This window comes from Mixophyes fleayi, chromosome 5 (genome assembly GCF_038048845.1).
Source record: "Mixophyes fleayi isolate aMixFle1 chromosome 5, aMixFle1.hap1, whole genome shotgun sequence".
NCBI lineage: Eukaryota > Metazoa > Chordata > Amphibia > Anura > Limnodynastidae > Mixophyes > Mixophyes fleayi.
Window position 1 is genome coordinate 276585046 of NC_134406.1, and position 25161 is coordinate 276610206.

A 25161-nucleotide genomic window follows, 5' to 3' on the forward strand; every position below is an offset into this window, starting at 1 on the left:
ACAGGTCAGGTGTAAGTGCTGATTACTAGTGATGACGGCTGTGTATACAGCTAGAACATATGTCTGCAATGAGGAGCAGCTGTATAAATGCATTTTATGTACAGTAGACATTAATGACATCCTAAAATTTGGATTTTATGGGGAGGGGCGACTGGAAAAAAAACAAACTTTTTTTTCTTTTTTAATGTTTTGCCATTAATGACTATATTATTAACAGGTGATATTAATTGAATAGTTTTTTTTCCTGTGTGTTCTTTTGTGACTTTATATTCCACATATGTATTGAGCGTACCCTGCAGTATATTGTCTATTAGAGCAGAGCGGACCTAGACCCGCATTCATCACCAGACGTAACTTCAGATCCGCTCCTTGCAGAATACGGACGTACATATGCCCGATGTACGTGTATTTTTTAAAACACAATTTACCTTCGTTTTCCGTTTATTGTTGTCAGGCCCAGGTTCTTTATTATTAGAATATTTTCACCACCAAAATGCAGGTTCACTAATAACATTGTAAATGTTATAAAAGTCAGAAGTCTGAGTCGCAATGTGTGTACATTTTTGTTTTTACACTTTTCTTCCACACTTCCGGACACAGTGAAAGAAATACAAATGTTGGTAGAGTTCAGTGTTTCGGTTGCAGCGTTCGGGAGATTTAGATATGTTTCCTTCTTTCAGCTGCGCATCCAGATTCTCATTTTAATTACTTTGCAGAGAGAGAAGAATAAAGAACAGAGTACAGCAATTAATAACATACAATCCCTCAAGGCCAGCCGTTATGGTAACCAACAATCTCCTTTAATAGAGAATGTTGGTCTGGTTACAAGTTCTCTTGGAGAAATGCCTGTATTTATATATACAAGGAATTAACTGGGCTCCACCCATGCTAACGACTGTGTTTTAATTAAAGGTTTAATACTCTGCTCTGCAGACTCCAAATCATCCAGAAGTGAAACACCTGAGAGATCTCTGAGCAGGGATACAGAGAGGTTACAGCCAGCACCCAGTCTGTAACCTGCTGTGTGTGTAACAGGATGTCTAGAACCCTCCCAGCTCAGGTAAGTCCTCAATATCCCATCCTTTGTTCATTCAGAAGTGACTAAAATAGTATCTGTGAACACCTGCTTTATTGCACAGCTGGTCATATATATTAGATGCATGTACATTATATGTTTCAGTTTTCTGCCATAAAAATACAAATGATTGTTAGTTTACTTCACAAACTATGTTGCTGTTAAAATTTGTTTCTGGTTATTAGTGTGTTACTCTCCATATAGAGGCATATTCAATTCTCGGCGTTATAGCCAAAAATCTCATGGCGTGCGCACTATTACCGTTATAATGGTAATAGTGTGTAAATACCATTATTACGGTAGTTTTCTCCCTGGGCCGTGAGCTGAAATCCAGTAATAACGGTAATAGTTTTAACGCTGCTGGGAATTCAAAGAATTGAATATACCCCATAGTGTTAATGTTTATGCTCCAAGTGTCCACTGAGCCCTCAAGTCTTATATGGTGTAATTCAGCGGGATATGGTGTGGAATAGTGATGTTAGTATCTGTTACTACAGATCCTCCAGTATGTCGCCTTCCAGCTGTTACAAAATTGACTGTGCTCGATGGCCCCACATAGAGGAAGTGTGCGTGTGCGTGTGTGTGTAAATGTGTAAAGTAGATCGAGATGGTCTACGGGCAACTGTGTAGTATAAGTCTTCTCTGATACTGCATTGAGCACTTGTCTATACTGTATCATGCCCACCTAGGTGGGGGCTTAGATGTGTAAAGTCTTTGGTCTATGGTCAGCACCCACCTGGGTTAGAGTACAGCAAGTAGCATTAATAAATTATTAATTTATGATATGGGTGAATGCCCTCATGTAATATCACTGTTTGCAGCCACGGAAGGTGGGAAGTGAGCTTACACTTTTAGGAATCGTCGCACATTATATAATTGTTAGCTTTCCTGGCAGCATGTATGGAAAGTAACGAGGGTGACCTCACAGTACATGTTGTGGTATACCGCACAACTTTGCCAGCATCTTTCAGTGTGATCCATGTGAGTAATTTTTGCGTGGGGCAGAAGGTTTAAATTGTTGCACTGAGACAAATATGGCAAACTGCAGCAAAATGATAAGTTGTGTTGAAAATAAATTTGCTTGTCCAGTTACATAATACGCTTCATAAATAGGCGCAGGTGTCAAGATATGGGGTTTACGGTTACCTGTTATACCACGCTGATAAAGAAGTGCCAAAATTCTAATTAAAGCAAATGTACTCTTATTGTAAAAATAAAGCAGAAGTGATTGTAACACTTCTTATAACGATGTACCGGGGGGGGGTTATTGTGACATACTGAACACACAACTCAATCTCAGAATAACTATATTCACCAGATCAGAGACTTGATGCAGCTGATCTGTTCCTTCGATTCTTCGCTGCTCTGCCAGCAAGGCAGCGACCAAGCTCGTTGTCACCCAGCTTTAGGTAGGCCCTCAGACAGATGGCGGAGTCCTGAGCCACGTCCAGTCAGGTTCTGGTCAGTCCAATGACAGCTGTAACCCCCCTCCACCCAATAAATTCTGTCTAAGCCAACGTTTCTTGTTACCAGGGTGAGACCTCCTTTTATGGCCAGTCTGATGCCCACGGTGATGGGGCTTGAAATGGGGAGGACGCTAGTGGCTGAATACCAACCGGATTGGCCTCTGCTTATTGGAGGGACTGGCATCAACTTTTCCCTTTCCTTAGTTTAGGCAGCAGGCTCCTTGTACAGTCCAGCTCCTGGAAGACTGGTTGGCTTCAGTATAAAACAATATGGTCCCACTTGTCCAGGATAACCCTGATATCAGGGCCTCTTAAGCCACCTCCTGATTTTATTTTGCTATAGACATTATTTGGGCAAAATCAGGTTTCGAAATTACCGCTCCTATCGGTAAAGTATGGCCGACTGGTAGCATATGGTGTCCCGCAAAGTAAAGTGCTAGTCTGTGGTGTTGGTTGGCTGGAGAACCCATTTAAGCCAAGTGATGGTAGCTCTCTAAAGGGACATGGTACAGATATAGCTGTGCCCAGTAAACTCACATGGCAACATTGAAGACGCCAACACTTTAATATAAATGCAGTATAAACTGTCGAGAGGGCTGAACCTGTCTTACTAGCCTGGAACCCTGCTATCACAATAACAGCATGACATCTCCAGGGCAATGTATGAGCATTTTTAAGGGATCTGCGTGTTTAAAGTTGCGACTCTGGTGCTTAGCAGGAAAAATCTCAGATCCCAGCTAAACTAAACTAGTAAGACTATACGCTCCAAAAACAGAATGCAACCGCAATGGTGCCAAACACTACCAAATGCTGGTTACTGCGGTAGTAGATAATGGTGTCTACTGTTGACCCTTTTTAAATGTATTAAAAATGGTAGTAAGATATTACTATAGCTACAACAGGAGGAATGTATTTATTTTTATTCCCTCTCAGCTCTTTGTATTATGACAATATTATCCTATGATACGGAGTCTCTTAATTCTTATGCTATGTTGATGACGTTGCTACCCCATGAATCTAGCTGTTTATTTTGGATTTGAGTACATGACTGTGTATTGCCATGGCCTCCCTTGTGGCGTTCGTAAAATATTACAAGTGCATGTACCTTTATCTTGGCCAAGATTTTCTATTTTGTATGACTCCTGTTTTTTTTCTATTGTACATTTTTGACCTTCAATAAAAATGTTGTTGTTTTGTATGTAGTTAGTGCCAGTGGGTATGAACCCTACGTTCCATCCTTCCCTGAATTCTGTACACAGCACTCGGGTTGACACTGTATTCTCCTTCTTCCTACTACAGATACCTCATGTCTTACACATGTAAATAAAATGAATAACCCACTGGACACCCTCTCTCCCACTGGGACTAATGGGACATTGTAACCGTGCATGTATAGGAGACATTTTGACTGTAACAATGTGTATTTTTGATATTGTAATGGTATACATTGTGCTTAAATGGAGCTACATGGACTTCCAGGACTCGGGTGAGGGGGTTGTAGCTGCAATTCTTCACCCATCCTTTCTCTACGGGCAGCCCTGATCAGCTTGAAGATAGTTCTGTCTGAAAAAGCCTGGAGGGGGTTAATACGGGCAGCGTCACTTAATTATCCTGGCCTAGCCCCATAATTAACCAGGGTATGTTCTCATTATCTCAGCTTGTCAAACAACAAGGGTATGAGATGGGAGAGCCTGGTCAGAAGATCCCACTATCTAAGGCCATCTCTGACCCAGTCCCTGGAACATGGGAAAACAACAGAGGAAAGCGAGAGACACAGGGAGGTTGCTGGTGTTTTTGCCTTTGTCCATTGTCTAGGCTTCTGTTGGACTGAGCATCCTGCTGATACCTGATATCTGCAGCTCAGAAGAACTTTGTGAGTCTTGCTACTTGGTGGGCCTGATCTAACAGGGAGCCCAAGGGCTTGTCTCTTACCACGGTGGTAGAGAAGAGACTGTCAGACTAAGCGGCCTGGGTTCAGCAAGTCTGGACATAGAGGTGTCTGAAGCTCCTTAAACTAGTGGGGTAAGGGACAGACAATGTGGTAAACCTGCCTGGCATTTATTTACGCTTTGTGAATAGAATTCTAGTGATTGTTTTCATTACAATAAATGTCTCCAGTACCTTCTAACTGCATTTGACTGATTGACTATAGAACCCCTAGAAGGTACTTGGTTATACTTCTCTTGTATTGTAAGACATTCATGAATGGTCAGACAGCGCAAAATGGGTATAACTGGGCCAGATAATCCCAGTTTCTTCACGGTGGCCCACATGCATTATTTTACATTTTGATGTATTAAAGGCTGTTGCCAATTTTACCTCCTAAGGTTAAAAAATTACTTCTGTATCCCAAATATAATTTCTTGTAGAAAGCATCCGATTCATATTTAAATTGTTAGTGAATTTGCCATCACCGCCTCCTGTGGTAAGGACATCCATGAGTATAAGAAATAGAGATGGGCAGGCTTGGTTTCCTTAAAACCGAACCCACCCGAACTTTGGGGTACCAAGCCGAGTCGGATCTCGCCTACATCCCGACGCCTGCAATCTACACCCACAACACCGTCCTCATCAATATCCTCAGTAGCGATTCGAGTTAGCTCTGCATCCAACTTGGTAAGGCTCAATGACTCCTGCACTATCCTTGATTCCTCTTAAGAATTCTTGAGCGTTAGTCCCACTGCTGCTGCTGCTACTGGGGGGTGAATCTTCATCCCATAAGCAGCCCAAGAAGAAGACCACTAATACTCTACAACAATTTACTGTGAAACAATCTTTTGCTAGAGGAAGCAAGTATGACAGCAGTCACCCAGTCGCAAAGCGGATCACAGACGCCATGGCGACTATGCTAGTGTTAGACCTGCATCCAATATCCACTATAAAGGCAGCTAGTTTACTAATTGGGCTCAAAAATGCCATTCTACCCACTGTACACTTAACCACAGATATGTGGACAAGTGGAAGTGGCCAAACCAAAGATTATATGACTGACAGCCCACTGGGTTGGTCATTCGCCTTCACAAGCAGAAACAGCAGCAGCATGTACACCACTACATAACATTTCTCACAGGCTGGCCACTCTTTGTATCACTGGCTTCACTAACAGGCATACAGCTGATAATTTGTTACGAAAACTAAGGGATGTGATTGATACATGGCTTATACCACTTGGACTCTCCCCAGGATATGTCATTTCTGATAACGCCAACAACATTGTGCGAGCATTACAGCTGGGTGAATTCCATCACATTCCCTGTTTTGCTCACACAATAAACTTGGTGGTGCAGAGCTTCTTGAAAAATAACCGTGAGGTGCAGAAGATGCGTTCGGTGGCCCATAAAATTTCGGGACATTTCCGGCAATCTGCTACAGCATGTAGGAGATTGCAGCAGCTCCAAGAACAATTTAATTTCCCCTCTCACCAACTTAAGCAAGAGGTGTTAACAAGGTGGAATTCCACCCTGTACATGCTTCAGAGGATGGCGGAACAGCGCAAAGCCATCCAAGCGTATTGCACAAGCCATGACATTGGGTAAGGAGGGGGATGTATTTCAGTCTTGCACAGTGGAGAATCCTTTCTGTGCTGTGCAAGGTGCTGAAACCATTTTAAGTTGTGACATGTGAAGTGAGTTCAGACTCTGCTAGCTTGAGCCAAGTCATTCCCTTAATTCGACTTTTGGAAAAGCAGCTTGAGAAACTGAAGGAGGAGATGAAAGAAAGCAATTCCGCAAAGTATGTTGTCCTTGTAGATCAAGTACTTAATTTGCTTCACAATGATCCAAGAGTTATTAAAATCTTGATGTCGGATCCCTATGTTTTGGCGACTGTGCATGGATCTGGCATTGGCGGCTATATGGGGCATTCTGGAGCTATATTTCTCACTGTACTGTGTACACTGCTATTCATGGCACACTGTATATTTTACAGTAGAGGATGACCTTCTTTTAGCTGCTGAGTGGATTTCGGCTCTTCCATCACATATCAACCCTGGAATAAAGAGACCGACTTTGCTATGGCAAAAATAGATTACAATGTTAATAGAATTTTAAAAAATAGGGGGACGGCACTGTGGGAATTGGCTCACACCACTTACATTGGGGGCCCTACTGAACTCGCTCCCATAACCATGAAGTTAGGGGGGCACACCCCTCCTCCCACCCCTCTTTTCCTGCCCCCCCCTGGCAAGTCCTTACTCCCCTTGGCTCCATTCATGATTCCCCCGACCCCCCCCCCCCCCAATCACCCTGTGAAATTAATCTCTTGTGTCACTGCAGAGATGGACAGGGCTATCTCTTTCTCACCATTATACCACCTTTCGTGGCTTTCAATAGTACTAACTGCCACGTAGAAGAGAAACGTAACAGCACCCCCCCATAGAAATGATCCGCCAACTTTGCTTACCCCCAAATTGTTCCTTATATTATCAAAACTTTATTCTGAAATAATGTTTAAAAAACCCTTTATAGCAGGACAACCTTATAGATGTGTGAATGTCCCGTTAAGCTAATACCTGGGGCCATCTTCCCATTACGGACAGTCTTCATCCAACTGGTCAATGACAGAATATACTGAGTGTTTATTAGACTGTACAACACTTGCACAGGGATATATTTTGTGCCTGTGGTGCTGGGGTTTGTGTCCTTGTGTTGACGATCAGAGCTTAAATTCTTCACCAGTTAGGAGTATATTTATCAAAAGGCGAAATTGGGACCACCCGAAGTGCCCTCTATGTACTCAAACTGACTTCCTACCTAAGGCGCTCCAGGTGACGTGTCCTCCCCCTTAGATTATAATGCTGTACCTCTGTCTTTGTCACTTTGGTTTGTTGTGTATGTGTTTGATACCTGAGGCGTTTAACTGCCGTTTGAACCATTTGATTGTTTTATGTATATTTTGTTTGATTCAATAAAAATCTTTTACATCAAAGGGGTACCACACTGCTATCTCTGAGAATAAGAGTTGCCGGGTTTCACAGCACAGCGTGGGGCAGTTCGTGTACCACCATCCATGTGATGAGCGGGTGGGCTTACTCAATGGAGATTATGCCCTGGTGCCACTGACGGGTAACTGTGTTTTGATTATTTGTATCTTGAAGTCTGCTCAGATGTATAAAGAGAGAATAGTTCTATATAACAAATCTTATATATTCCCCTTTGGCTATTTGAGGTGTTAGGAGGTATGAAAATGACCCAACAACTGATGATCAGATTATCACACATTAACTGCACAGTTTGTTTGTATCAATAAAAATCATATTTTGCCCTCTGTATTGTGTGGCGGTCACAAGGGTGCTGCTGATAGGAAGTCGACAGTAACTCAGGTTGGTGGTATTCAAAAGAGCATCTCTGAATTCACAACACATTCAATTTTGAAATGGATGTGCTACAGCAGCAGAAGACCATACAGCACCCTTGTGACCGCCACACAATACACGGCACCCTTGTGACCGCCACACAATACACGGCACCCTTGTGACCGCCACACAATACACAGCATCCTTGTGACCGCCACACAATACACAGCACCCTTGTGACCGCCACACAATACACAGCACCCTTGTGACCGCCACACAATACACAGCACCCTTGTGACCGCCACACAATACACAGCACCCTTGTGACCGCCACACAATACACAGCACCCTTGTGTCCGCCACACAATACACAGCACCCTTGTGTCCGCCACATCCACTGTAGCACATCCACTTCAAGGTTGGCTGTGTTGTGAATTCAGAGATGCTCTTCTGAATACCACCCATGCTTACTTGAGTTACTGTCGACTTCCTATCAGCTGGAACCAAGCTGCCCATTCTTTTCAGACGTCTCATTAGGAAGGTGTTTCTACCCACAGAACTGCCGCTCACTGGATGGTTTTGGTTTTGAGCATTGTTCTCTGTAAACACTAGAGACTGTTGAGTGTAAAAATCCAAAGAGATCAGCAGCTTCTGAACTACTGAAACAACCCATATGGCACCAACAATCATTCCATAGTAAAAGTCACGTAGATCACATTTCTTCTCTCTTCCGGTGTTTGGACTGCAATTTTTGCAGTTTTTGACCATGTCTGTATGCGTTGAGTTTCCTCCACATGAATGGCTGATTAGACATTTGCATTAACTAGCAGAATTACCTGTAAAGAGGACAGTGATTGTGTATATGTATGTGTGATTTTATATAAATATATATATTTCTCAACACTATATAGCGCCAGCAGATTCCGTGGCTCTTTAAAATTGGGAACACACAGTAAAACAATACTGGTTAATACATACAGACAGAGAGGTAAGAGGGCCCTGCTTGCGTGCTTACCATCTATGGGACAATGGGAGTTTGACACACATGGTAAGTGCTCCATCATATTGCATATTGGTCCAGCTAGAATGCAGAGGTAAAAATTACTTATTGGCCGGGTTTTCATCTTTTATTAGCTGTGTAGAGAGTGTTAATAGGGTAACCTAGGGAGTCTAAGATGCTGGTTGAGGAATATTATGTGTGTGTATATATATATATATATATTTTGGATTAAAGTATAATTTTTTGTATTCATTTACTTAAGTTTTCAGCACCCTGTATTTTGTTCAATGTTACATGAAAAATGCTCATTTTCAGGTTATGTTTGTTAAAGCATTTTATAAAACTCCTACTCTGGCTCAAATTATTTCTAAAATACAGTACAGCTTTGAAATGGAAACGATACAGACCATACTCCACTTCCGCTTCGGCCCCTATCATGAAGTAACATGTATATGTTAGAGGGAGCGGATGCAAATAGAGGGTCATCTTCCTCCCTCCCCCCCAGCATCTTTTGGACATTCTATGATATACATTGCAATGTTTTTTTGTTTAGCTGTCTCTTCTATTTTCAGAATGTACGATCTATATTTGTTGTGATACTCATTGAGCAACCACCCCTCTCTGTGAACCCCCCCCCCCCTGTATACAGCTTGTTGATTCCCTTCCTTTTTTTTTCTGTATCCCAAATATTTTGCAAAAACTATAACAAAAATTATTGATGAAAAAAAAAAAAGAAGCACTTTATAAATAAAACCATCAGGATAGTCCTGATCTTAGGGGACTATTCGCTTAGCCAAGAGCTTGTCCCGGCATGAGGAAGACCTGGGACGTATTCCCACTCAGCACTTTACATACATGCTGTATGAACCAGTTAGTGGTGCCCTCTTTATATAAGGGAGGATGGGAGGGAGATGTAGGTGGTTAGAATGAAGTGCAAGCTGTGCCCTCCATGGTGCTGGCCACGCCCATACACCTGGCCACACCCACACAGTACTGGCCACACCTCCAGTGGGACGGCACTTCTCACAACAGGCCCTTTATAATTTTCAGCCCCAGGCCCATGTGGCCCTTATTCTGGCCCTGGTCACTTTCACTGGGGGCCGGTGCTAGCAAGTCTGACGCCCCCCTGCAAAAAAACATGTGCGCCCTCCTCTGGTATAAATTATCTTTTAATTCAATAATGCTTTGCTTCTTTTAATATAAATCCTATAATAAACGGTAATAAAGAGAATAATACATGACAGCATACATTTATGGATACATGAATACTATAAGTGAAGAATATATATTGTTTGTAATACAATTTTACATTTTCTGCAAATTACAGTGATGTCAATATGACTATTATATTATATACAATATTATTAAGGAGACTGATGCAATAATGTAATTCTCCATAAACTCATAAGATCATAGAAATTGTAGGAGTGGGAAACAAGTTATTGTCACTTCTTTAGGTGCAAGTCTCCACCCCCTCTCCAAGGCTCAAAACTTTTTCGGTCTGAGGCACCCTTAGAGTCTGTAATTTTTTCAAGGCACCCCTAGGCCAAAATAAAAACATAAAAGGTTAAATAGAGGGGACAGTCTCCTCCTTCATAAAAATATGCCCCCTCGTTCAGTATACTGTGCCCCCTTCATCATCACACTGGGCACATCATTACTAATCATTCCCCCCCATGCTGTGCCCCTTTACTAATCATTCCCCCCCATGCTGTGCCCCTTTACTAATCATTCCCCCCCATGCTGTGCCCCTTTACTAATCATTCCCCCCCCATGCTGTGCCCCTTTACTAATCATTCCCCTCCATGCTGTGCCCCTTTACTAATCATTCCCCTCCATGCTGTGCCCCTTTACTAATCATCCCCCATGCTGTGCCCCTTTACTAATCATTCCCCCCCATGCTGTGCCCCTTTACTAATCATTCCCCCCCCATGCTGTGCCCCTTTACTAATCATTCCCACCCATGCTGTGCCCCTTTACTAATCATCCCCCCCATGCTGTGCCCCTTTACTAATCATTCCCCCCCATGCTGTGCCCCTTTACTAATCATTCCCCCCATGCTGTGCCCCTTTACTAATCATTCCCCCCCATGCTGTGCCCCTTTACTAATCATCCCCCCCATGCTGTGCCCCTTTACTAATCATTCCCCCCCCATGCTGTGCCCCTTTACTAATCATTCCCCCCCATGCTGTGCCCCTTTACTAATCATTCCCCCCCATGCTGTGCCCCTTTACTAATCATTCCCACCCATGCTGTGCCCCTTTACTAATCATTCCCCCCCATGCTGTGCCCCTTTACTAATCATTCCCCCCCCCATGCTGTGCCCCTTTACTAATCATTCCCCTCCATGCTGTGCCCCTTTACTAATCATTCCCCCCCCCATGCTGTGCCCCTTTACTAATCATTCCCCTCCATGCTGTGCCCCTTTGCTAATCATCCCCCATGCTGTGCCCCTTTAATAATCATTCCCCCCCATGCTGTGCCCCTTTACTAATCATTCCCCCCCATGCTGTGCCCCTTTACTAATCATTCCCCTCCATGCTGTGCCCCTTTACTAATCATTCCCCTCCATGCTGTGCCCCTTTACTAATCATCCCCCCCATGCTGTGCCCCTTTACTAATCATTCCCCCCCATGCTGTGCCACTTTACTAATCATTCCCCCCCCATGCTGTGCCCCTTTACTAATCATTCCCCCCCCATGCTGTGCCCCTTTACTAATCATTCCCCCCCATGCTGTGCCCCTTTACTAATCATTCCCCCCCATGCTGTGCCCCTTTACTAATCATTCCCCCCCATGCTGTGCCCCTTTACTAATCATTCCCCCCCATGCTGTGCCCCTTTACTAATCATTCCCCCCCATGCTGTGCCCCTTTACTAATCATTCCCCCCATGCTGTGCCCCTTTACTAATCATTCCCCCCCATGCTGTGCCCCTTTACTAATCATTCCCCCCATGCTGTGCCCCTTTACTAATCATTCCCCCCCATGCTGTGCCCCTTTACTAATCATTCCCCCCCATGCTGTGCCCCTTTACTAATCATTCCCCCCCATGCTGTGCCCCTTTACTAATCATTTCCCCCCATGCTGTGCCCCTTTACTAATCATTTCCCCCCCATGCTGTGCCCCTTTACTAATCATTCCCCCCCATGCTGTGCCCCTTTACTAATCATTCCCCCCCCATGCTGTGCCCCTTTACTAATCATTCCCCCCCCATGCTGTGCCCCTTTACTAATCATTCCCCCCCCATGCTGTGCCCCTTTACTAATCATTCCCCCCCCCCATGCTGTGCCCCTTTACTAATCATTCCCCCCCATGCTGTGCCCCTTTACTAATCATTCCACCCCATGCTGTGCCCCTTTACTAATCATTCCCCCCATGCTGTGCCCCTTTACTAATCATTCCCCCCATGCTGTGCCCCTTTACTAATCATTCCCCCCCATGCTGTGCCCCTTTACTAATCATCCCCCCCAATGCTGTGCCCCTTTACTAATCATTCCCCCCCATGCTGTGCCCCTTTACTAATCATTCCCCCCCATGCTGTGCCCCTTTACTAATCATTCCCCCCCCATGCTGTGCCCCTTTACTAATCATTCCCCCCCATGCTGTGCCCCTTTACTAATCATTCCCCCCCCATGCTGTGCCCCTTTACTAATCATTCCCCCCCATGCTGTGCCCCTTTACTAATCATTCCCCCCCATGCTGTGCCCCTTTACTAATCATTCCCCCCCACATGCTGTGCCCCTTTACTAATCATTCCCCCCCACATGCCGTGCCCCTTTACTAATCATTCCCCCCCACATGCTGTGCCCCTTTACTAATCATTCCCCCCCACATGCTGTGCCCCTTTACTAATCATTCACCCCCCATGCTGTGCCCCTTTACTAATCATTCCCCCCCATGCTGTGCCCCTTTACTAATCATTCCCCCCCATGCTGTGCCCCTTTACTAATCATTCACCCCCCCATGCTGTGCCCCTTTACTAATCATTCACCCCCCATGCTGTGCCCCTTTACTAATCATTCCCCCCCCCCCACATGCCGTGCCCCTTTACTAATCATTCCCCCCCACATGCTGTGCCCCTTTACTAATCATTCCCCCCCACATGCTGTGCCCCTTTACTAATCATTCCCCCCCACATGCTGTGCCCCTTTACTAATCATTCACCCCCCATGCTGTGCCCCTTTACTAATCATTCCCCCCCCCCCCCCCCATGCTGTGCCGTTTTTTTTCCCCCGTTTTTTTTCTTTCACTTACCTTAATTTTCCTTAAACCTGCGCTCCTTTCTCTTTCTTTTTCTCTTTTTCTCTTACCTTTCTATTGCCTTCTTTTGTTCTCTTCTGTCTTTTCTAGTCTTCTGTCACCGTCGGCGGCGCTCCTCTTCATCCGCTCCTCACTGCTTCGTCTGCAATGAATGTCGGGCACAATGTGCGTGACGACGTCATGCCCGACATTCATTTCAAAGGGAAGAGGGCGCCGCCGTCGCAGGCATCAGGTGTTGGATTTTATTTTTTTGATTTTTTTAAAGGCTGGTGGAGAAGCGGGGGATGTCAGGCGGGGGCCGCCCCCCTTCCCCGGCCTTGCTTACCATGTTCCACCGCCCTGCCTGCACCCTTAGGGTGGTAGATCACTGTACAGGGAAAGTATGAAAATGAGATCCGGCCACCCATACACTGCGTTCCATCCTTTGGTGGGGGTGGAGGAGCCCAGGCTGAGGAGACCCTCTCTGGTGAACACAGGGAGATCACATTACAGCTCAGTATAGCTGGTACCAGCAGGAAGCAGCAGACAGATGCATCAGGGAAGGAAGTGGAGCCTAGGATGAAACTGAAACAACTTCATTACTGGTGCCGGGGACAGGCAGAGATGTGCAGCTATAAATAGTGAGATGAGATGAGTGTGTCCTCAGTGGCCGACTTCCCAAGCAGCTCACAGCACTATGGTGAGTTAAACTCTTACAGAGAAGTGTCAGACATAACGAAGTGTATTGTTATCTCCTGCGCCTGCCGGTGGCCTCTCGGGATGCAGAGATTATTTTCTCTGATTGAATAGCTGGTTTGTGCTGCTGCTGTTTAATATATAAATATAATACTGCACATAATAAAGGTTATGACGGACAGGCAGCGACTATAAGATGCTATGAAACAGGAAAACAATCCTCCATCCTAGGAATCGGGTGATGAGTGTGACTGTAATCCTACAGACCTCAGGATGTGTCTGGTTATAACAGGCTTGTTTTGGGGACTCTTTGTAGCGCTGTCAGCCAATCTGCAGAGTGGAGGCGGCCTGGTCAGCTGCACTGATATCAATAAGAATGCGCCTCTCATGCACTAGGAACTAGTCGCATTGTTGGGGAATGAAGGAGCCAAGTAGGTGCCAGAGGTATTGTCCTGTTGCGGCAAGGGCGCCTATCCCTGATTCTTCAAGATATCTTCTTGGTGTAAAGACAGGATGTCGCCATTGAAGTGGAAGGGAGTACTGCTGTCCTGGTGCGGCATGGTGGCTCAGTGGTTAGCACTTCTGCCTTACAGCACTGGGGTCATGAGTTTAATTCCCGACTATGGCCTTATCTGTGAGGAGTTTGTATGTTCTCCTCGTGTTTGCGTGGGTTTCCTCCGGGTGCTCCGGTTTCCTCCCACACTCCAAAAATATACTAGTAGGTTAATTGGCTGCTGTCAAATTGACCCTAGTCTGTGTCTCTGTCTGTGTGTGTATTAGGGAATTTAGACTGTAAGCCCCAATGGGGCAGGGACTGATGTGAGCGAGTTCTCTGTACAGCGCTGCGGAACTAGTGGCGCTATATAAATAGATGGTGATGATGATGGCACTCTCTATTCCAATGACTTTAATAGCATCAAGGAGCATGGGGACAAAACAATTTCGATTACAATAACCTCAACATGGTTTAAAGGCAGACTTACATAAAAATGGACAGAGGACATCTCTGAACACTGTGGAATGCAGACTGGTATAAATTGCGCACATAGTGCTTGCCGGCACTTCACTTGGACGTGACTAAACAGAGCGACATTGAGAATTTGTAGTTTAAAGCGGCAATGACGGGACCCAGCGCTTAACCCTTAGATTAAATTGTCCAGTTGCCGGGTTCTGCCATTGCCGCTTTAAATTCTGCATTCTCAATGTGTCTGTTTAGTGACGTCAGATTCTAGTTAGTCATTTAGTACAAAATGACAGCGTCTAATTGTGATATCTGTACTTCTGTAGCAGTTATATAGATGCTGAAATGATTGTGCTAATTTAAAGAAGTGAGCTTATATCATCAGGAGAATAGACATTGATGTTCAGTTACTGGGAAATGAGACTTCTAGAATGACATAACATGAAGGAATGTTCTGTACTGATGCAAGTACCTGTGTTCCTAGCAGCAATATTATCCCTCCGCCCCACACACACTGCCATAAATACCAGTGTGTTTTATTCCCTGGGGAGAGAGCACTGTTACATACAGGTTGAATCTGTGCTGCTGTCATTGCTTTCCCTGGTGCATATCTGATTACTAAATAAACATGACTCATGAATCTTTCCTCTGGATCTTGACATATAACCAGGTATGTTTTCTAATTCTCCCGGGCTGCAGTGCAGATTCTGATTCCCATAAATAAGACTTGTTTGGCTTCCCACTTACATGAACATGTCTGTCTTCCACATTATGGACTATTGAGGTCCTAAAATAAGAGATCTATGTGCAATACAATGCTTGGACTAAGTATAAACTGTCAGGTGGCGGACGCAGACCCTTACCGGAGTCCGGGGTGTGGTGCACTCTGTGTAGAACAGCAGGAGCATGGTGTAAGAACTTGGCTTATCCACGCTCCTGCGCTGTCTCCTCCATGCCGCCCGCCCCATCTGTCAGGGGCGGGCTTTTCAAATGACTTTCTATTTTACTCTGACACTTGCACAGAGTCTGTGCAACTTGTTTGCTGTGCTGCCTGCCCTCTGAGCTGCTCCTTGTGTGTTGCTGGATTCCCCTGTGTACCGAACTCTGCTTCCCTGACTTACCGTATACCAGATCCTGGCCTGTCTGACGATCCTGTTCCTCCGTGTACCAGATCCTGGCCTGTCTGACGATCCTGTTCCTCAATGTACCAGATCCTGGCCCTGTCTGACGATCCTGTTCCTCCGTGTACCAGATCCTGGCCTGTCTGACGATCCTGTTCCTCCGTGTACCAGATCCTGGCCTGTCTGACGATCCTGTTCCTCCGTGTACCAGATCCTGGCCTGTCTGACGATCCTGTTCCTCCATGTACCAGATCCTGGGCTGTCTGACGATCCTGTTCCTCCGTGTACCAGATCCTGGCCTGTCTGACGATCCTGTTCCTCCGTGTACCAGATCCTGGCCTGTCTGACGATCCTGTTCCTCCGTGTACCAGATCCTGGCCTGTCTGACGATCCTGTTCCTCCGTGTACCAGATCCTGGCCTGTCTGACGATCCTGTTCCTCCGTGTACCAGATCCTGGCCTGTCTGACGATCCTGTTTCCTCCGTGTACCAGATCCTGGCCTGTCTGACGATCCTGTTCCTCCGTGTACCAGATCCTGGCCTGTCTGACGATCCTGTTCCTCCGTGTACCAGATCCTGGCCTGTCTGACGATCCTGTTCCTCCGTGTACCAGATCCTGGCCTGTCTGACGATCCTGTTCCTCCGTGTACCAGATCCTGGCCTGTCTGACGATCCTGTTCTCCGTGTACCAGATCCTGGCCTGTCTGACGATCCTGTTCCTCCGTGTACCAGATCCTGGCCTGTCTGACGATCCTGTTCTCCGTGTACCAGATCCTGGCCTGTCTGACGATCCTGTTCCTCCGTGTACCAGATCCTGGCCTGTCTGACGATCCCTGTTCCTCCGTGTACCAGATCCTGGCCTGTCTGACGATCCTGTTCCTCCGTGTACCAGATCCTGGCCTGTCTGACGATCCTGTTCCTCCGTGTACCAGATCCTGGCCTGTCTGACGATCCTGTTCCTCCGTGTACCAGATCCTGGCCTGTCTGACGATCCTGTTCCTCCGTGTACCAGATCCTGGCCTGTCTGACGATCCTGTTCCTCCGTGTACCAGATCCTGGCCTGTCTGACGATCCTGTTCCTCCGTGTACCAGATCCTGGCCTGTCTGACGATCCTGTTCCTCCGTGTACCAGATCCTGGCCTGTCTGACGATCCTGTTCCTCCGTGTACCAGATCCTGGCCTGTCTGACGATCCTGTTCCTCCGTGTACCAGATCCTGGCCTGTCTGACGATCCTGTTCCTCCGTGTACCAGATCCTGGCCTGTCTGACGATCCTGTTCCTCCGTGTACCAGATCCTGGCCTGTCTGACGATCCTGTTCCTCCGTGTACCAGATCCTGGCCTGTCTGACGATCCTGTTCCTCCGTGTACCAGATCCTGGCCTGTCTGACGATCCTGTTCCTCCGTGTACCAGATCCTGGCCTGTCTGACGATCCTGTTCCTCCGTGTACCAGATCCTGGCCTGTCTGACGATCCTGTTCCTCCGTGTACCAGATCCTGGCCTGTCTGACGATCCTGTTCCTCCGTGTACCAGATCCTGGCCTGTCTGACGATCCTGTTCCTCCGTGTACCAGATCCTGGCCTGTCTGACGATCCTGTTCCTCCGTGTACCAGATCCTGGCCTGTCTGACGATCCTGTTCCTCCGTGTACCAGATCCTGGCCTGTCTGACGATCCTGTTCCTCCGTGTACCAGATCCTGGCTGTCTGACGATCCTGTTCCTCCGTGTACCAGATCCTGGCCTGTCTGACGATCCTGTTCCTCCGTGTACCAGATCCTGGCCTGTCTGACGATCCTGTTCCTCCGTGTACCAGATCCTGGCCTGTCTGACGATCCTGTTCCTCCGTGTACCAGATCCTGGCCTGTCTGACGATCCTGTTCCTCCGTGTACCAGATCCTGGCCTGTCTGACGATCCTGTTCCTCCGTGTACCAGATCCTGGCCTGTCTGACGATCCTGTTCCTCCGTGTACCAGATCCTGGCCTGTCTGACGATCCTGTTCCTCCGTGTACCAGATCCTGGCCTGTCTGACGATCCTGTTCCTCCGTGTACCAGATCCTGGCCTGTCTGACGATCCTGTTCCTCCGTGTACCAGATCCTGGCCTGTCTGACGATCCTGTTCCTCCGTGTACCAGATCCTGGCCTGTCTGACGATCCTGTTCCTCCGTGTACCAGATCCTGGCCTGTCTGACGATCCTGTTCCTCCGTGTACCAGATCCTGGCCTGTCTGACGATCCTGTTCCTCCGTGTACCAGATCCTGGCCTGTCTGACGATCCTGTTCCTCCCGTGTACCAGATCCTGGCCTGTCTGACGATCCTGTTCCTCCGTGTACCAGATCCTGGCCTGTCTGACGATCCTGTTCCTCCGTGTACCAGATCCTGGCCTGTCTGACGATCCTGTTCCTCCGTGTACCAGATCCTGGCCTGTCTGACGATCCTGTTCCTCCGTGTACCAGATCCTGGCCTGTCTGACGATCCTGTTCCTCCGTGTACCAGATCCTGCCTGTCTGACGATCCTGTTCCTCCGTGTACCAGATCCTGGCCTGTCTGACGATCCTGTTCCTCCGTGTACCAGATCCTGGCCTGTCTGACGATCCTGTTCCTCCGTGTACCAGATCCTGGCCTGTCTGACGATCCTGTTCCTCCGTGTACCAGATCCTGGCCTGTCTGACGATCCTGTTCCTCCGTGTACCAGATCCTGGCCTGTCTGACGATCCTGTTCCTCCGTGTACCAGATCCTGGCCTGTCTGACGATCCTGTTCCTCCGTGTACCAGATCCTGGCCTGTCTGACGATCCTGTTCCTCCGTGTACCAGATCCTGGCCTGTCTGACGATCCTGTTCCTCCGTGTACCAGATCCTGGCCTGTCTGACGATCCTGTTCCTCCGTGTACCAGATCCTGGCCTGTCTGACGATCCTGTTCCTCCGTGTACCAGATCCTGGCCTGTCTGACGATCCTGTTCCTCCGTGTACCAGATCCTGGCCTGTCTGACGATCCTGTTCCTCCGTGTACCAGATCCTGGCCTGTCTGACGATCCTGTTCCTCCGTGTACCAGATCCTGGCCTGTCTGACGATCCTGTTCCTCCGTGTACCAGATCCTGGCCTGTCTGACGATCCTGTTCCTCCGTGTACCAGATCCTGGCCTGTCTGACGATCCTGTTCCTCCGTGTACCAGATCCTGGCCTGTCTGACGATCCTGTTCCTCCGTGTACCAGATCCTGGCCTGTCTGACGATCCTGTTCCTCCGTGTACCAGATCCTGGCCTGTCTGACGATCCTGTTCCTCCGTGTACCAGATCCTGGCCTGTCTGACGATCCTGTTCCTCCGTGTACCAGATCCTGGCCTGTCTGACGATCCTGTTCCTCCGTGTACCAGATCCTGGCCTGTCTGACGATCCTGTTCCTCCGTGTACCAGATCCTGGCCTGTCTGACGATCCTGTTCCTCCGTGTACCAGATCCTGGCCTGTCTGACGATCCTGTTCCTCCGTGTACCAGATCCTGGCCTGTCTGACGATCCTGTTCCTCCGTGTACCAGATCCTGGCCTGTCTGACGATCCTGTTCCTCCGTGTACCAGATCCTGGCCTGTCTGACGATCCTGTTCCTCCGTGTACCAGATCCTGGCCTGTCTGACGATCCTGTTCCTCCGTGTACCAGATCCTGGCCTGTCTGACGATCCTGTTCCTCCGTGTACCAGATCCTGGCCTGTCTGACGATCCTGTTCCTCCGTGTACCAGATCCTGGCCTGTCTGACGATCCTGTTCCTCCGTGTACCAGATCCTGGCCTGTCTGACGATCCTGTTCCTCCGTGTACCAGATCCTGGCCTGTCTGACGATCCTGTTCCTCCGTGTACCAGATCCTGGCCTGTCTGACGATCCTGTTCCTCCGTGTACCAGATCCTGGCCTGTCTGACGATCCTGTTCCTCCGTGTACCAGATCCTGGCCTGTCTGACGATCCTGTTCCTCCGTGTACCAGATCCTGGCCTGTCTGACGATCCTGTTCCTCCGTGTACCAGATCCTGGCCTGTCTGACGATCCTGTTCCTCCGTGTACCAGATCCTGGCCTGTCTGACGATCCTGTTCCTCCGTGTACCAGATCCTGGCCTGTCTGACGATCCTGTTCCTCCGTGTACCAGATCCTGGCCTGTCTGACGATCCTGTTCCTCCGTGTACCAGATCCTGGCCTGTCTGACGATCCTGTTCCTCCGTGTACCAGATCCTGGCCTGTCTGACGATCCTGTTCCTCCGTGTACCAGATCCTGGCCTGTCTGACGATCCTGTTCCTCCGTGTACCAGATCCTGGCCTGTCTGACGATCCTGTTCCTCCGTGTACCAGATCCTGGCCTGTCTGACGATCCTGTTCCTCCGTGTACCAGATCCTGGCCTGTCTGATCATTCCACTACGGCTACTGTATTCCTGTTTGTCCTGCACCTCCAATGTTCTCAGCAGCAAAGCCCATCCTGCCTTGAGGCGGTTCTTGGTGTAAACTGGGGAACTCGTTAGACTCGCCCCTGGTCTGCTAGTGCTAATTGGAATTGACACGGGTTTCTTTAGAATTGTAGCACATGTTTCCACCGGAGATTTCGTCTTTTGGTTATGTGCTTAGTGACACCACTGATGCCCACCCAATTCAAATTGCTCAGTCTATTTAAACCTGTTCTGTGCAGAGTATTGGGCTCCTTACCTGTACTCCAGTGTTCCTGTGGACTTGGTGACTGATTAGAGTATTGGCCCAGGTTCTGATTCTTATTGACCTGTCCTTTCCTGACTATTTTGATCTTCACTTTGGCACTTCTCTGTCCATCCACGTACCAGTTCTGCTACATTGACCGGTCTGTTCTCCACCTGGCACAAGTCTGTCACACCTGGGACAGGGCAACGGGCCACGACCTGCAAATCTACCAGCCGTGAAGCCCAAAGTCCGTTTCTGAGCAATTTTATGGAAGATCTGGCCCGTATGTGCATCACTTACGTTAATTAATGAATTGGGCTCTGATTAAGGGCTGGATTGGGGTGCAGGGAGGCATTTGACCTGCAAACCGGTCTCCTAGTAAGCTACCTGCATCTTTTCCTTTTAAAATTTTCCTAATTGACTGACCTGAGTTCTGCCCTCTGGGCTAAAATTTGTCCCAGAACTACAACATCCACAAGACTATTTACCAGTGCAGTAAAGCGTTTGGCTATTTGTAGACCATATGTAAGCGCTATAAATGTGGGATCCTTCATTTGATACACAGTGAGCGGTCTCTGTAGCTGTGGGCCGCTGCCTACAGATACCGGATCTAGCTCAGTAGCGTTGTACAGGATTGGAGGATGAGGAAGCAGAGTAAAAGTAAGATGGATGGGGGTGTGTATAATATGTTACTGCTGAGTGATGGAAGAAGACAAATGAAGTCTGTGAATTAGGAAATCGTGTCACTGTTAAGTGGATGGAATTACTAGAAGATGTAGATGTTTGCATGAAGGATGGAATAGGAGAGTTACTATGAATGTCGTCGTTCTTTATAATCTGTAGTAGATATTAGTGGTAGTATCCACAGCGTATAATATTATATTTATTATTGATCTGTTTAGCAGAAGTTTCCTTCTTATTTTAAAGTGTACAGCAGGTTATGTAACTATTGTTTCTATGTATCAACTTCTGTGTTTATAGTTGTACAGTTTTTGTTTGGCTGTTACAAGAAGTTATTTATTTGTCCTGTCTGCACCATGTCCCGTATGTGACATCACAATCACTTACAATATCGCCAAAATAGGAAATGTAAGTAGGGTATAAATATGTATTACACATTGAGGACTCGTTTGTTAAGTCACGCAAAAAACTAAAGTACTGTGCGGTTTTGGATTTTGGTTTTGGACGTCTCTTGTTGAATACGGGTCTAGGTGCGCTCTGCTCTAACACACTGCAGGATACCTCCAATACATATGTGGAATATAAGGTTCCAAAAGAATGCACAGAAAAAACTAAAAGTATTTATGTCTTCTGTTAATAAGTCATTACAAGATTGTTTAAAAAAAGTAGGAGTTTAATTTTTTTCCATTTTTTACAATCAAATACATTTAGTAGGATATTTAATGTTTACTGTACATAAAATACATTTTTACAGTTGCTCTTGATTAGACATGTTCTAGCTGTATACACAGCCGCCATCACTGGTAATCAGCACTTACACCTGACCTGTAGCTGGTGCAAGTGATACGGCAGAAAAACACGTAACTGAGAGATGCCTGGATCTTGGAACTGACGCTGCTGCGTGCGCTTGACCTTGGCACGTCCCATAGGCAAACCGAGGAGGGGTTTCCTAGTGCCTGGAAACCCCCCTCCGTGCCTGGGGCACTGTATACTTGAGGTGGCTGGACCCTGTCCCCGCTTCACACGGCTCTGCTTGAAAAAGGAGAACTGCGTGCACCTAACAGTAGTGCACGCAGCATTGCCCATGTATATTATAGGGAAAGGAAGAGTTGGAGAGCAGCAAAGCACTGTCTAAAATTATAGCCACGCCCCCATGCATGCTGGTCCCGCCCACTGGCGGCGTGGTGTGGAAACCCCCCTCTACATATCCTGCGTTTGCCCCTGCGTCCTTACTGTACATTGTGTGTGTGCGCCCTGACTGTACATTGTGTGTGTGTGTGCGCCCTGACTGTACATTGTGTGTATACTCCCCGTCCACTCCCTGTTCCTCCCATGAAACCTTAGGCTGTAGTTGTGTCTTTTGTACTTGAAGATGAATTGGCCGTTGCTGCGTCCTCTGACGTATGCTCCAGTTCTGGGAAGAACAGATAATTTTTTTAACTTCAATAGTATTTTTATTATTAATTTTCCAAAAATTATGGGGTACAGAAAGTAGAAAGGGATGTGGGGTAAGGAAAGGACACAAAAAAAGGGGGAAGGGTTGAAGGGGTACATAGTGGGGGGGGGGGGAACACATTAAATAATTCTGCTGTTAAGCCACATTGACACAGATCATTTTTAAGCATAGTACAAAATGTATCTAAATTTGTGTGTCAATATGTTTTGTGTTTTAGGTAAGGGTCCTAAAATATCTGTTACTCGATGCACTGGTTCTCTGATGGGCATTGGGTGTAGTGGCGCATTGCATGGAGAACAGCTCACATCACAAGACCCTCTAAGTGCAGCCAGGCCCTAATCTTGGTTATTCTCAGATTGTACACTAAAGGAAGCTCTTGTACTTCCAGGTTCTAAACCGTTTTAACACTGGCAGTGAAAGGTTTGGTGAACTAGCATTTAAATAGTTAACCCCTTTTGTTCTGGGCTTCCTGTGGTACCAACCAAATCCTTTCCTCACAGACCTCTCCAGCCCCCTCACTGTCTGTATGTGATTGTTTACTTTAATAACTCCTATGAACATGTTCATATATCTGTAAGACACAAGCATTCAGCGAGGGACACAATTATCTGGTATTTCAAGGTTAAATTCATGCCAGTTTTGATACAGAATCTGTCTGTTCCCCATGTTGAAGTAATTATAGGTGTGAAACGGCATTTGTATAATCAGTAATATGTAAACCTGTTTCTCATCACTAATCATGCTTTTATATTATGCTGATTGTAATCTATAAGGAGCAGAGCAATGGAACAAAACGTCTATTCATTAAGAGCGATCAAACTGGAATACACCCAAAGACAAAGTGTCCGGGTGCCAAAGGATGGGTGGGGTACGATAAAACTGTGCTGGTAATTCCGACACCTATCATGCCTCCAAACAAAACCCCGAAAGAATAGAAAATCGACTTGAAAATAATTACTTGCCTTCAAGACGACGCTGGAGATCCCCGAAAACAGCAGCATGTCGGACCATGGCCTTATCTGTGTGGAGTTTGTATGTTCTCCCTGTGTTTGTGTGGGTTTCCTCCGGGTGCTCCGGTTTCCTCCCACACTCCAAAAATATACTAGGTTAATTGGCTGCTATCAAAATTGACCCTAGTCTTTCTCTCTCCCTCTGTGTGTATATTAGGGAATTTAGACTGTAAGCTCCAATGGGGCAGGAACTGATGTGAATGAGTTCTCTGTACAGCGCTGCGGAATTAGTGGCGCTATATAAATGATGATGATGATAATGACAGGAAGGCTTTCCGATTGGAGAACTGACCGCCTCTGCTGCCTGACGTCATCGCGACGTGTGTCAAGCAAAATTTAAAGCGGCAATGTGGGGGTCCCCTAAGGTTAAGTGGTTAAACACTTAACCGAACATTGCCGCTTTAAATTTTGCTTGACACACGTCGCGATGACGTCAGGCAGCAGAGGCGGTCAGTTCTCCAATCGGAAAGCCTTCCTGTCATTTTTTTGGAGGCATGTTGCAACTGGAATGGTGGTAATCGTAAAAATGATTGCCACCACCAAAGGATCTCTCTTTATGTTAATAAGCTATATGAGGAGGGCCGTCTCTACCAAGAATTGTGAATGACCCTGACCAGTATGTAACCAGCACTAAAGGACAACAAGAATTGAGGCCGACTTCTCAACAGAGAACGGTTTCCTTTGAACTAGAAGCGGACATCATGCGTAATATGAATATGTAATAAGAGATGTATAGACATAGTGTGATGTGTGTATGATTGAAGCTGTCAGACGTCTCACTCTGTAAGATGGATGTTATTATTTACCATATAGTTTTATTGGTTCAACCTCTTGTCCTGGACAATCTTTAATTCTGGCTTTAATACCTGATGGCCGTGTTGTGGTTTTATGTCCTTTTTATACCTCTGAGACTTCAACTGCTGCCTCTGCGTAAATCAGAATATCTGCGTAGGAACGGCCTCCATCTTGGATAAGAAGCAGTTAGTGGCAGTTGGGTTCCGTCAGGTAAGTGCATATAGGGGGGTCCAGGTAAGTTGTTGTCTCAGTCTAATGAGAATGGATTAATGATGGGAGGGTGTGTACAGGAGCGAGGGCCGTGCCTTATGGGAAATGATTAGTTGTATCAGGTAAACCTAAAGAAATTGCACCTTAAGGTTGGAAACAAAAATGACCTATAGAATATATTATGATTATTATGTGTCGGTTATGGATGTAATTCACATGTTGAGATTAAGTTATTGTTGTAGTATTTTATTTCTGTTGAAAGAACATTAGTGTAATTAAAATAAAAAGCAGCAATGTCTGGAAACCTTTCATGTACTGATGGTGTTGCCGTATTCCACATATTTATATTTTTCACGAAATTATTTTTAGAAAAACACAATCCAATTGATTAAAAGGTGAAAATAAAACACAATATGGGCATTCTATATATTACAAATTTATATGTATAAAAGCTGGAAAGATGCAAATTGTAGCTTTTCCTAAATTGCAGC

General features: G+C 46.5%; 1 protein-coding gene across 3 annotated transcripts in view; it reads left to right on the top strand.

Moving 5' to 3' along the window:
- The first annotated feature begins 951 nt into the window (after nt 1–951).
- LOC142157921 (uncharacterized) overlaps nt 952–25161 on the top strand; it is a 36139-nt gene continuing 11929 nt past the window's right edge. The window contains exon 1 of one of the 3 annotated variants that reach the window (XM_075211429.1): nt 952–1060. In XM_075211429.1, the coding sequence (XP_075067530.1) occupies nt 1037–1060 (24 nt within the window). In that variant the 5' untranslated portion in view covers nt 952–1036. Of the gene's footprint in view, nt 1061–13577; nt 13774–24713; nt 24793–25161 lie in introns of those variants that run through there. The other 2 variants (XM_075211430.1, XM_075211431.1) reach the window with 2 other exon arrangements.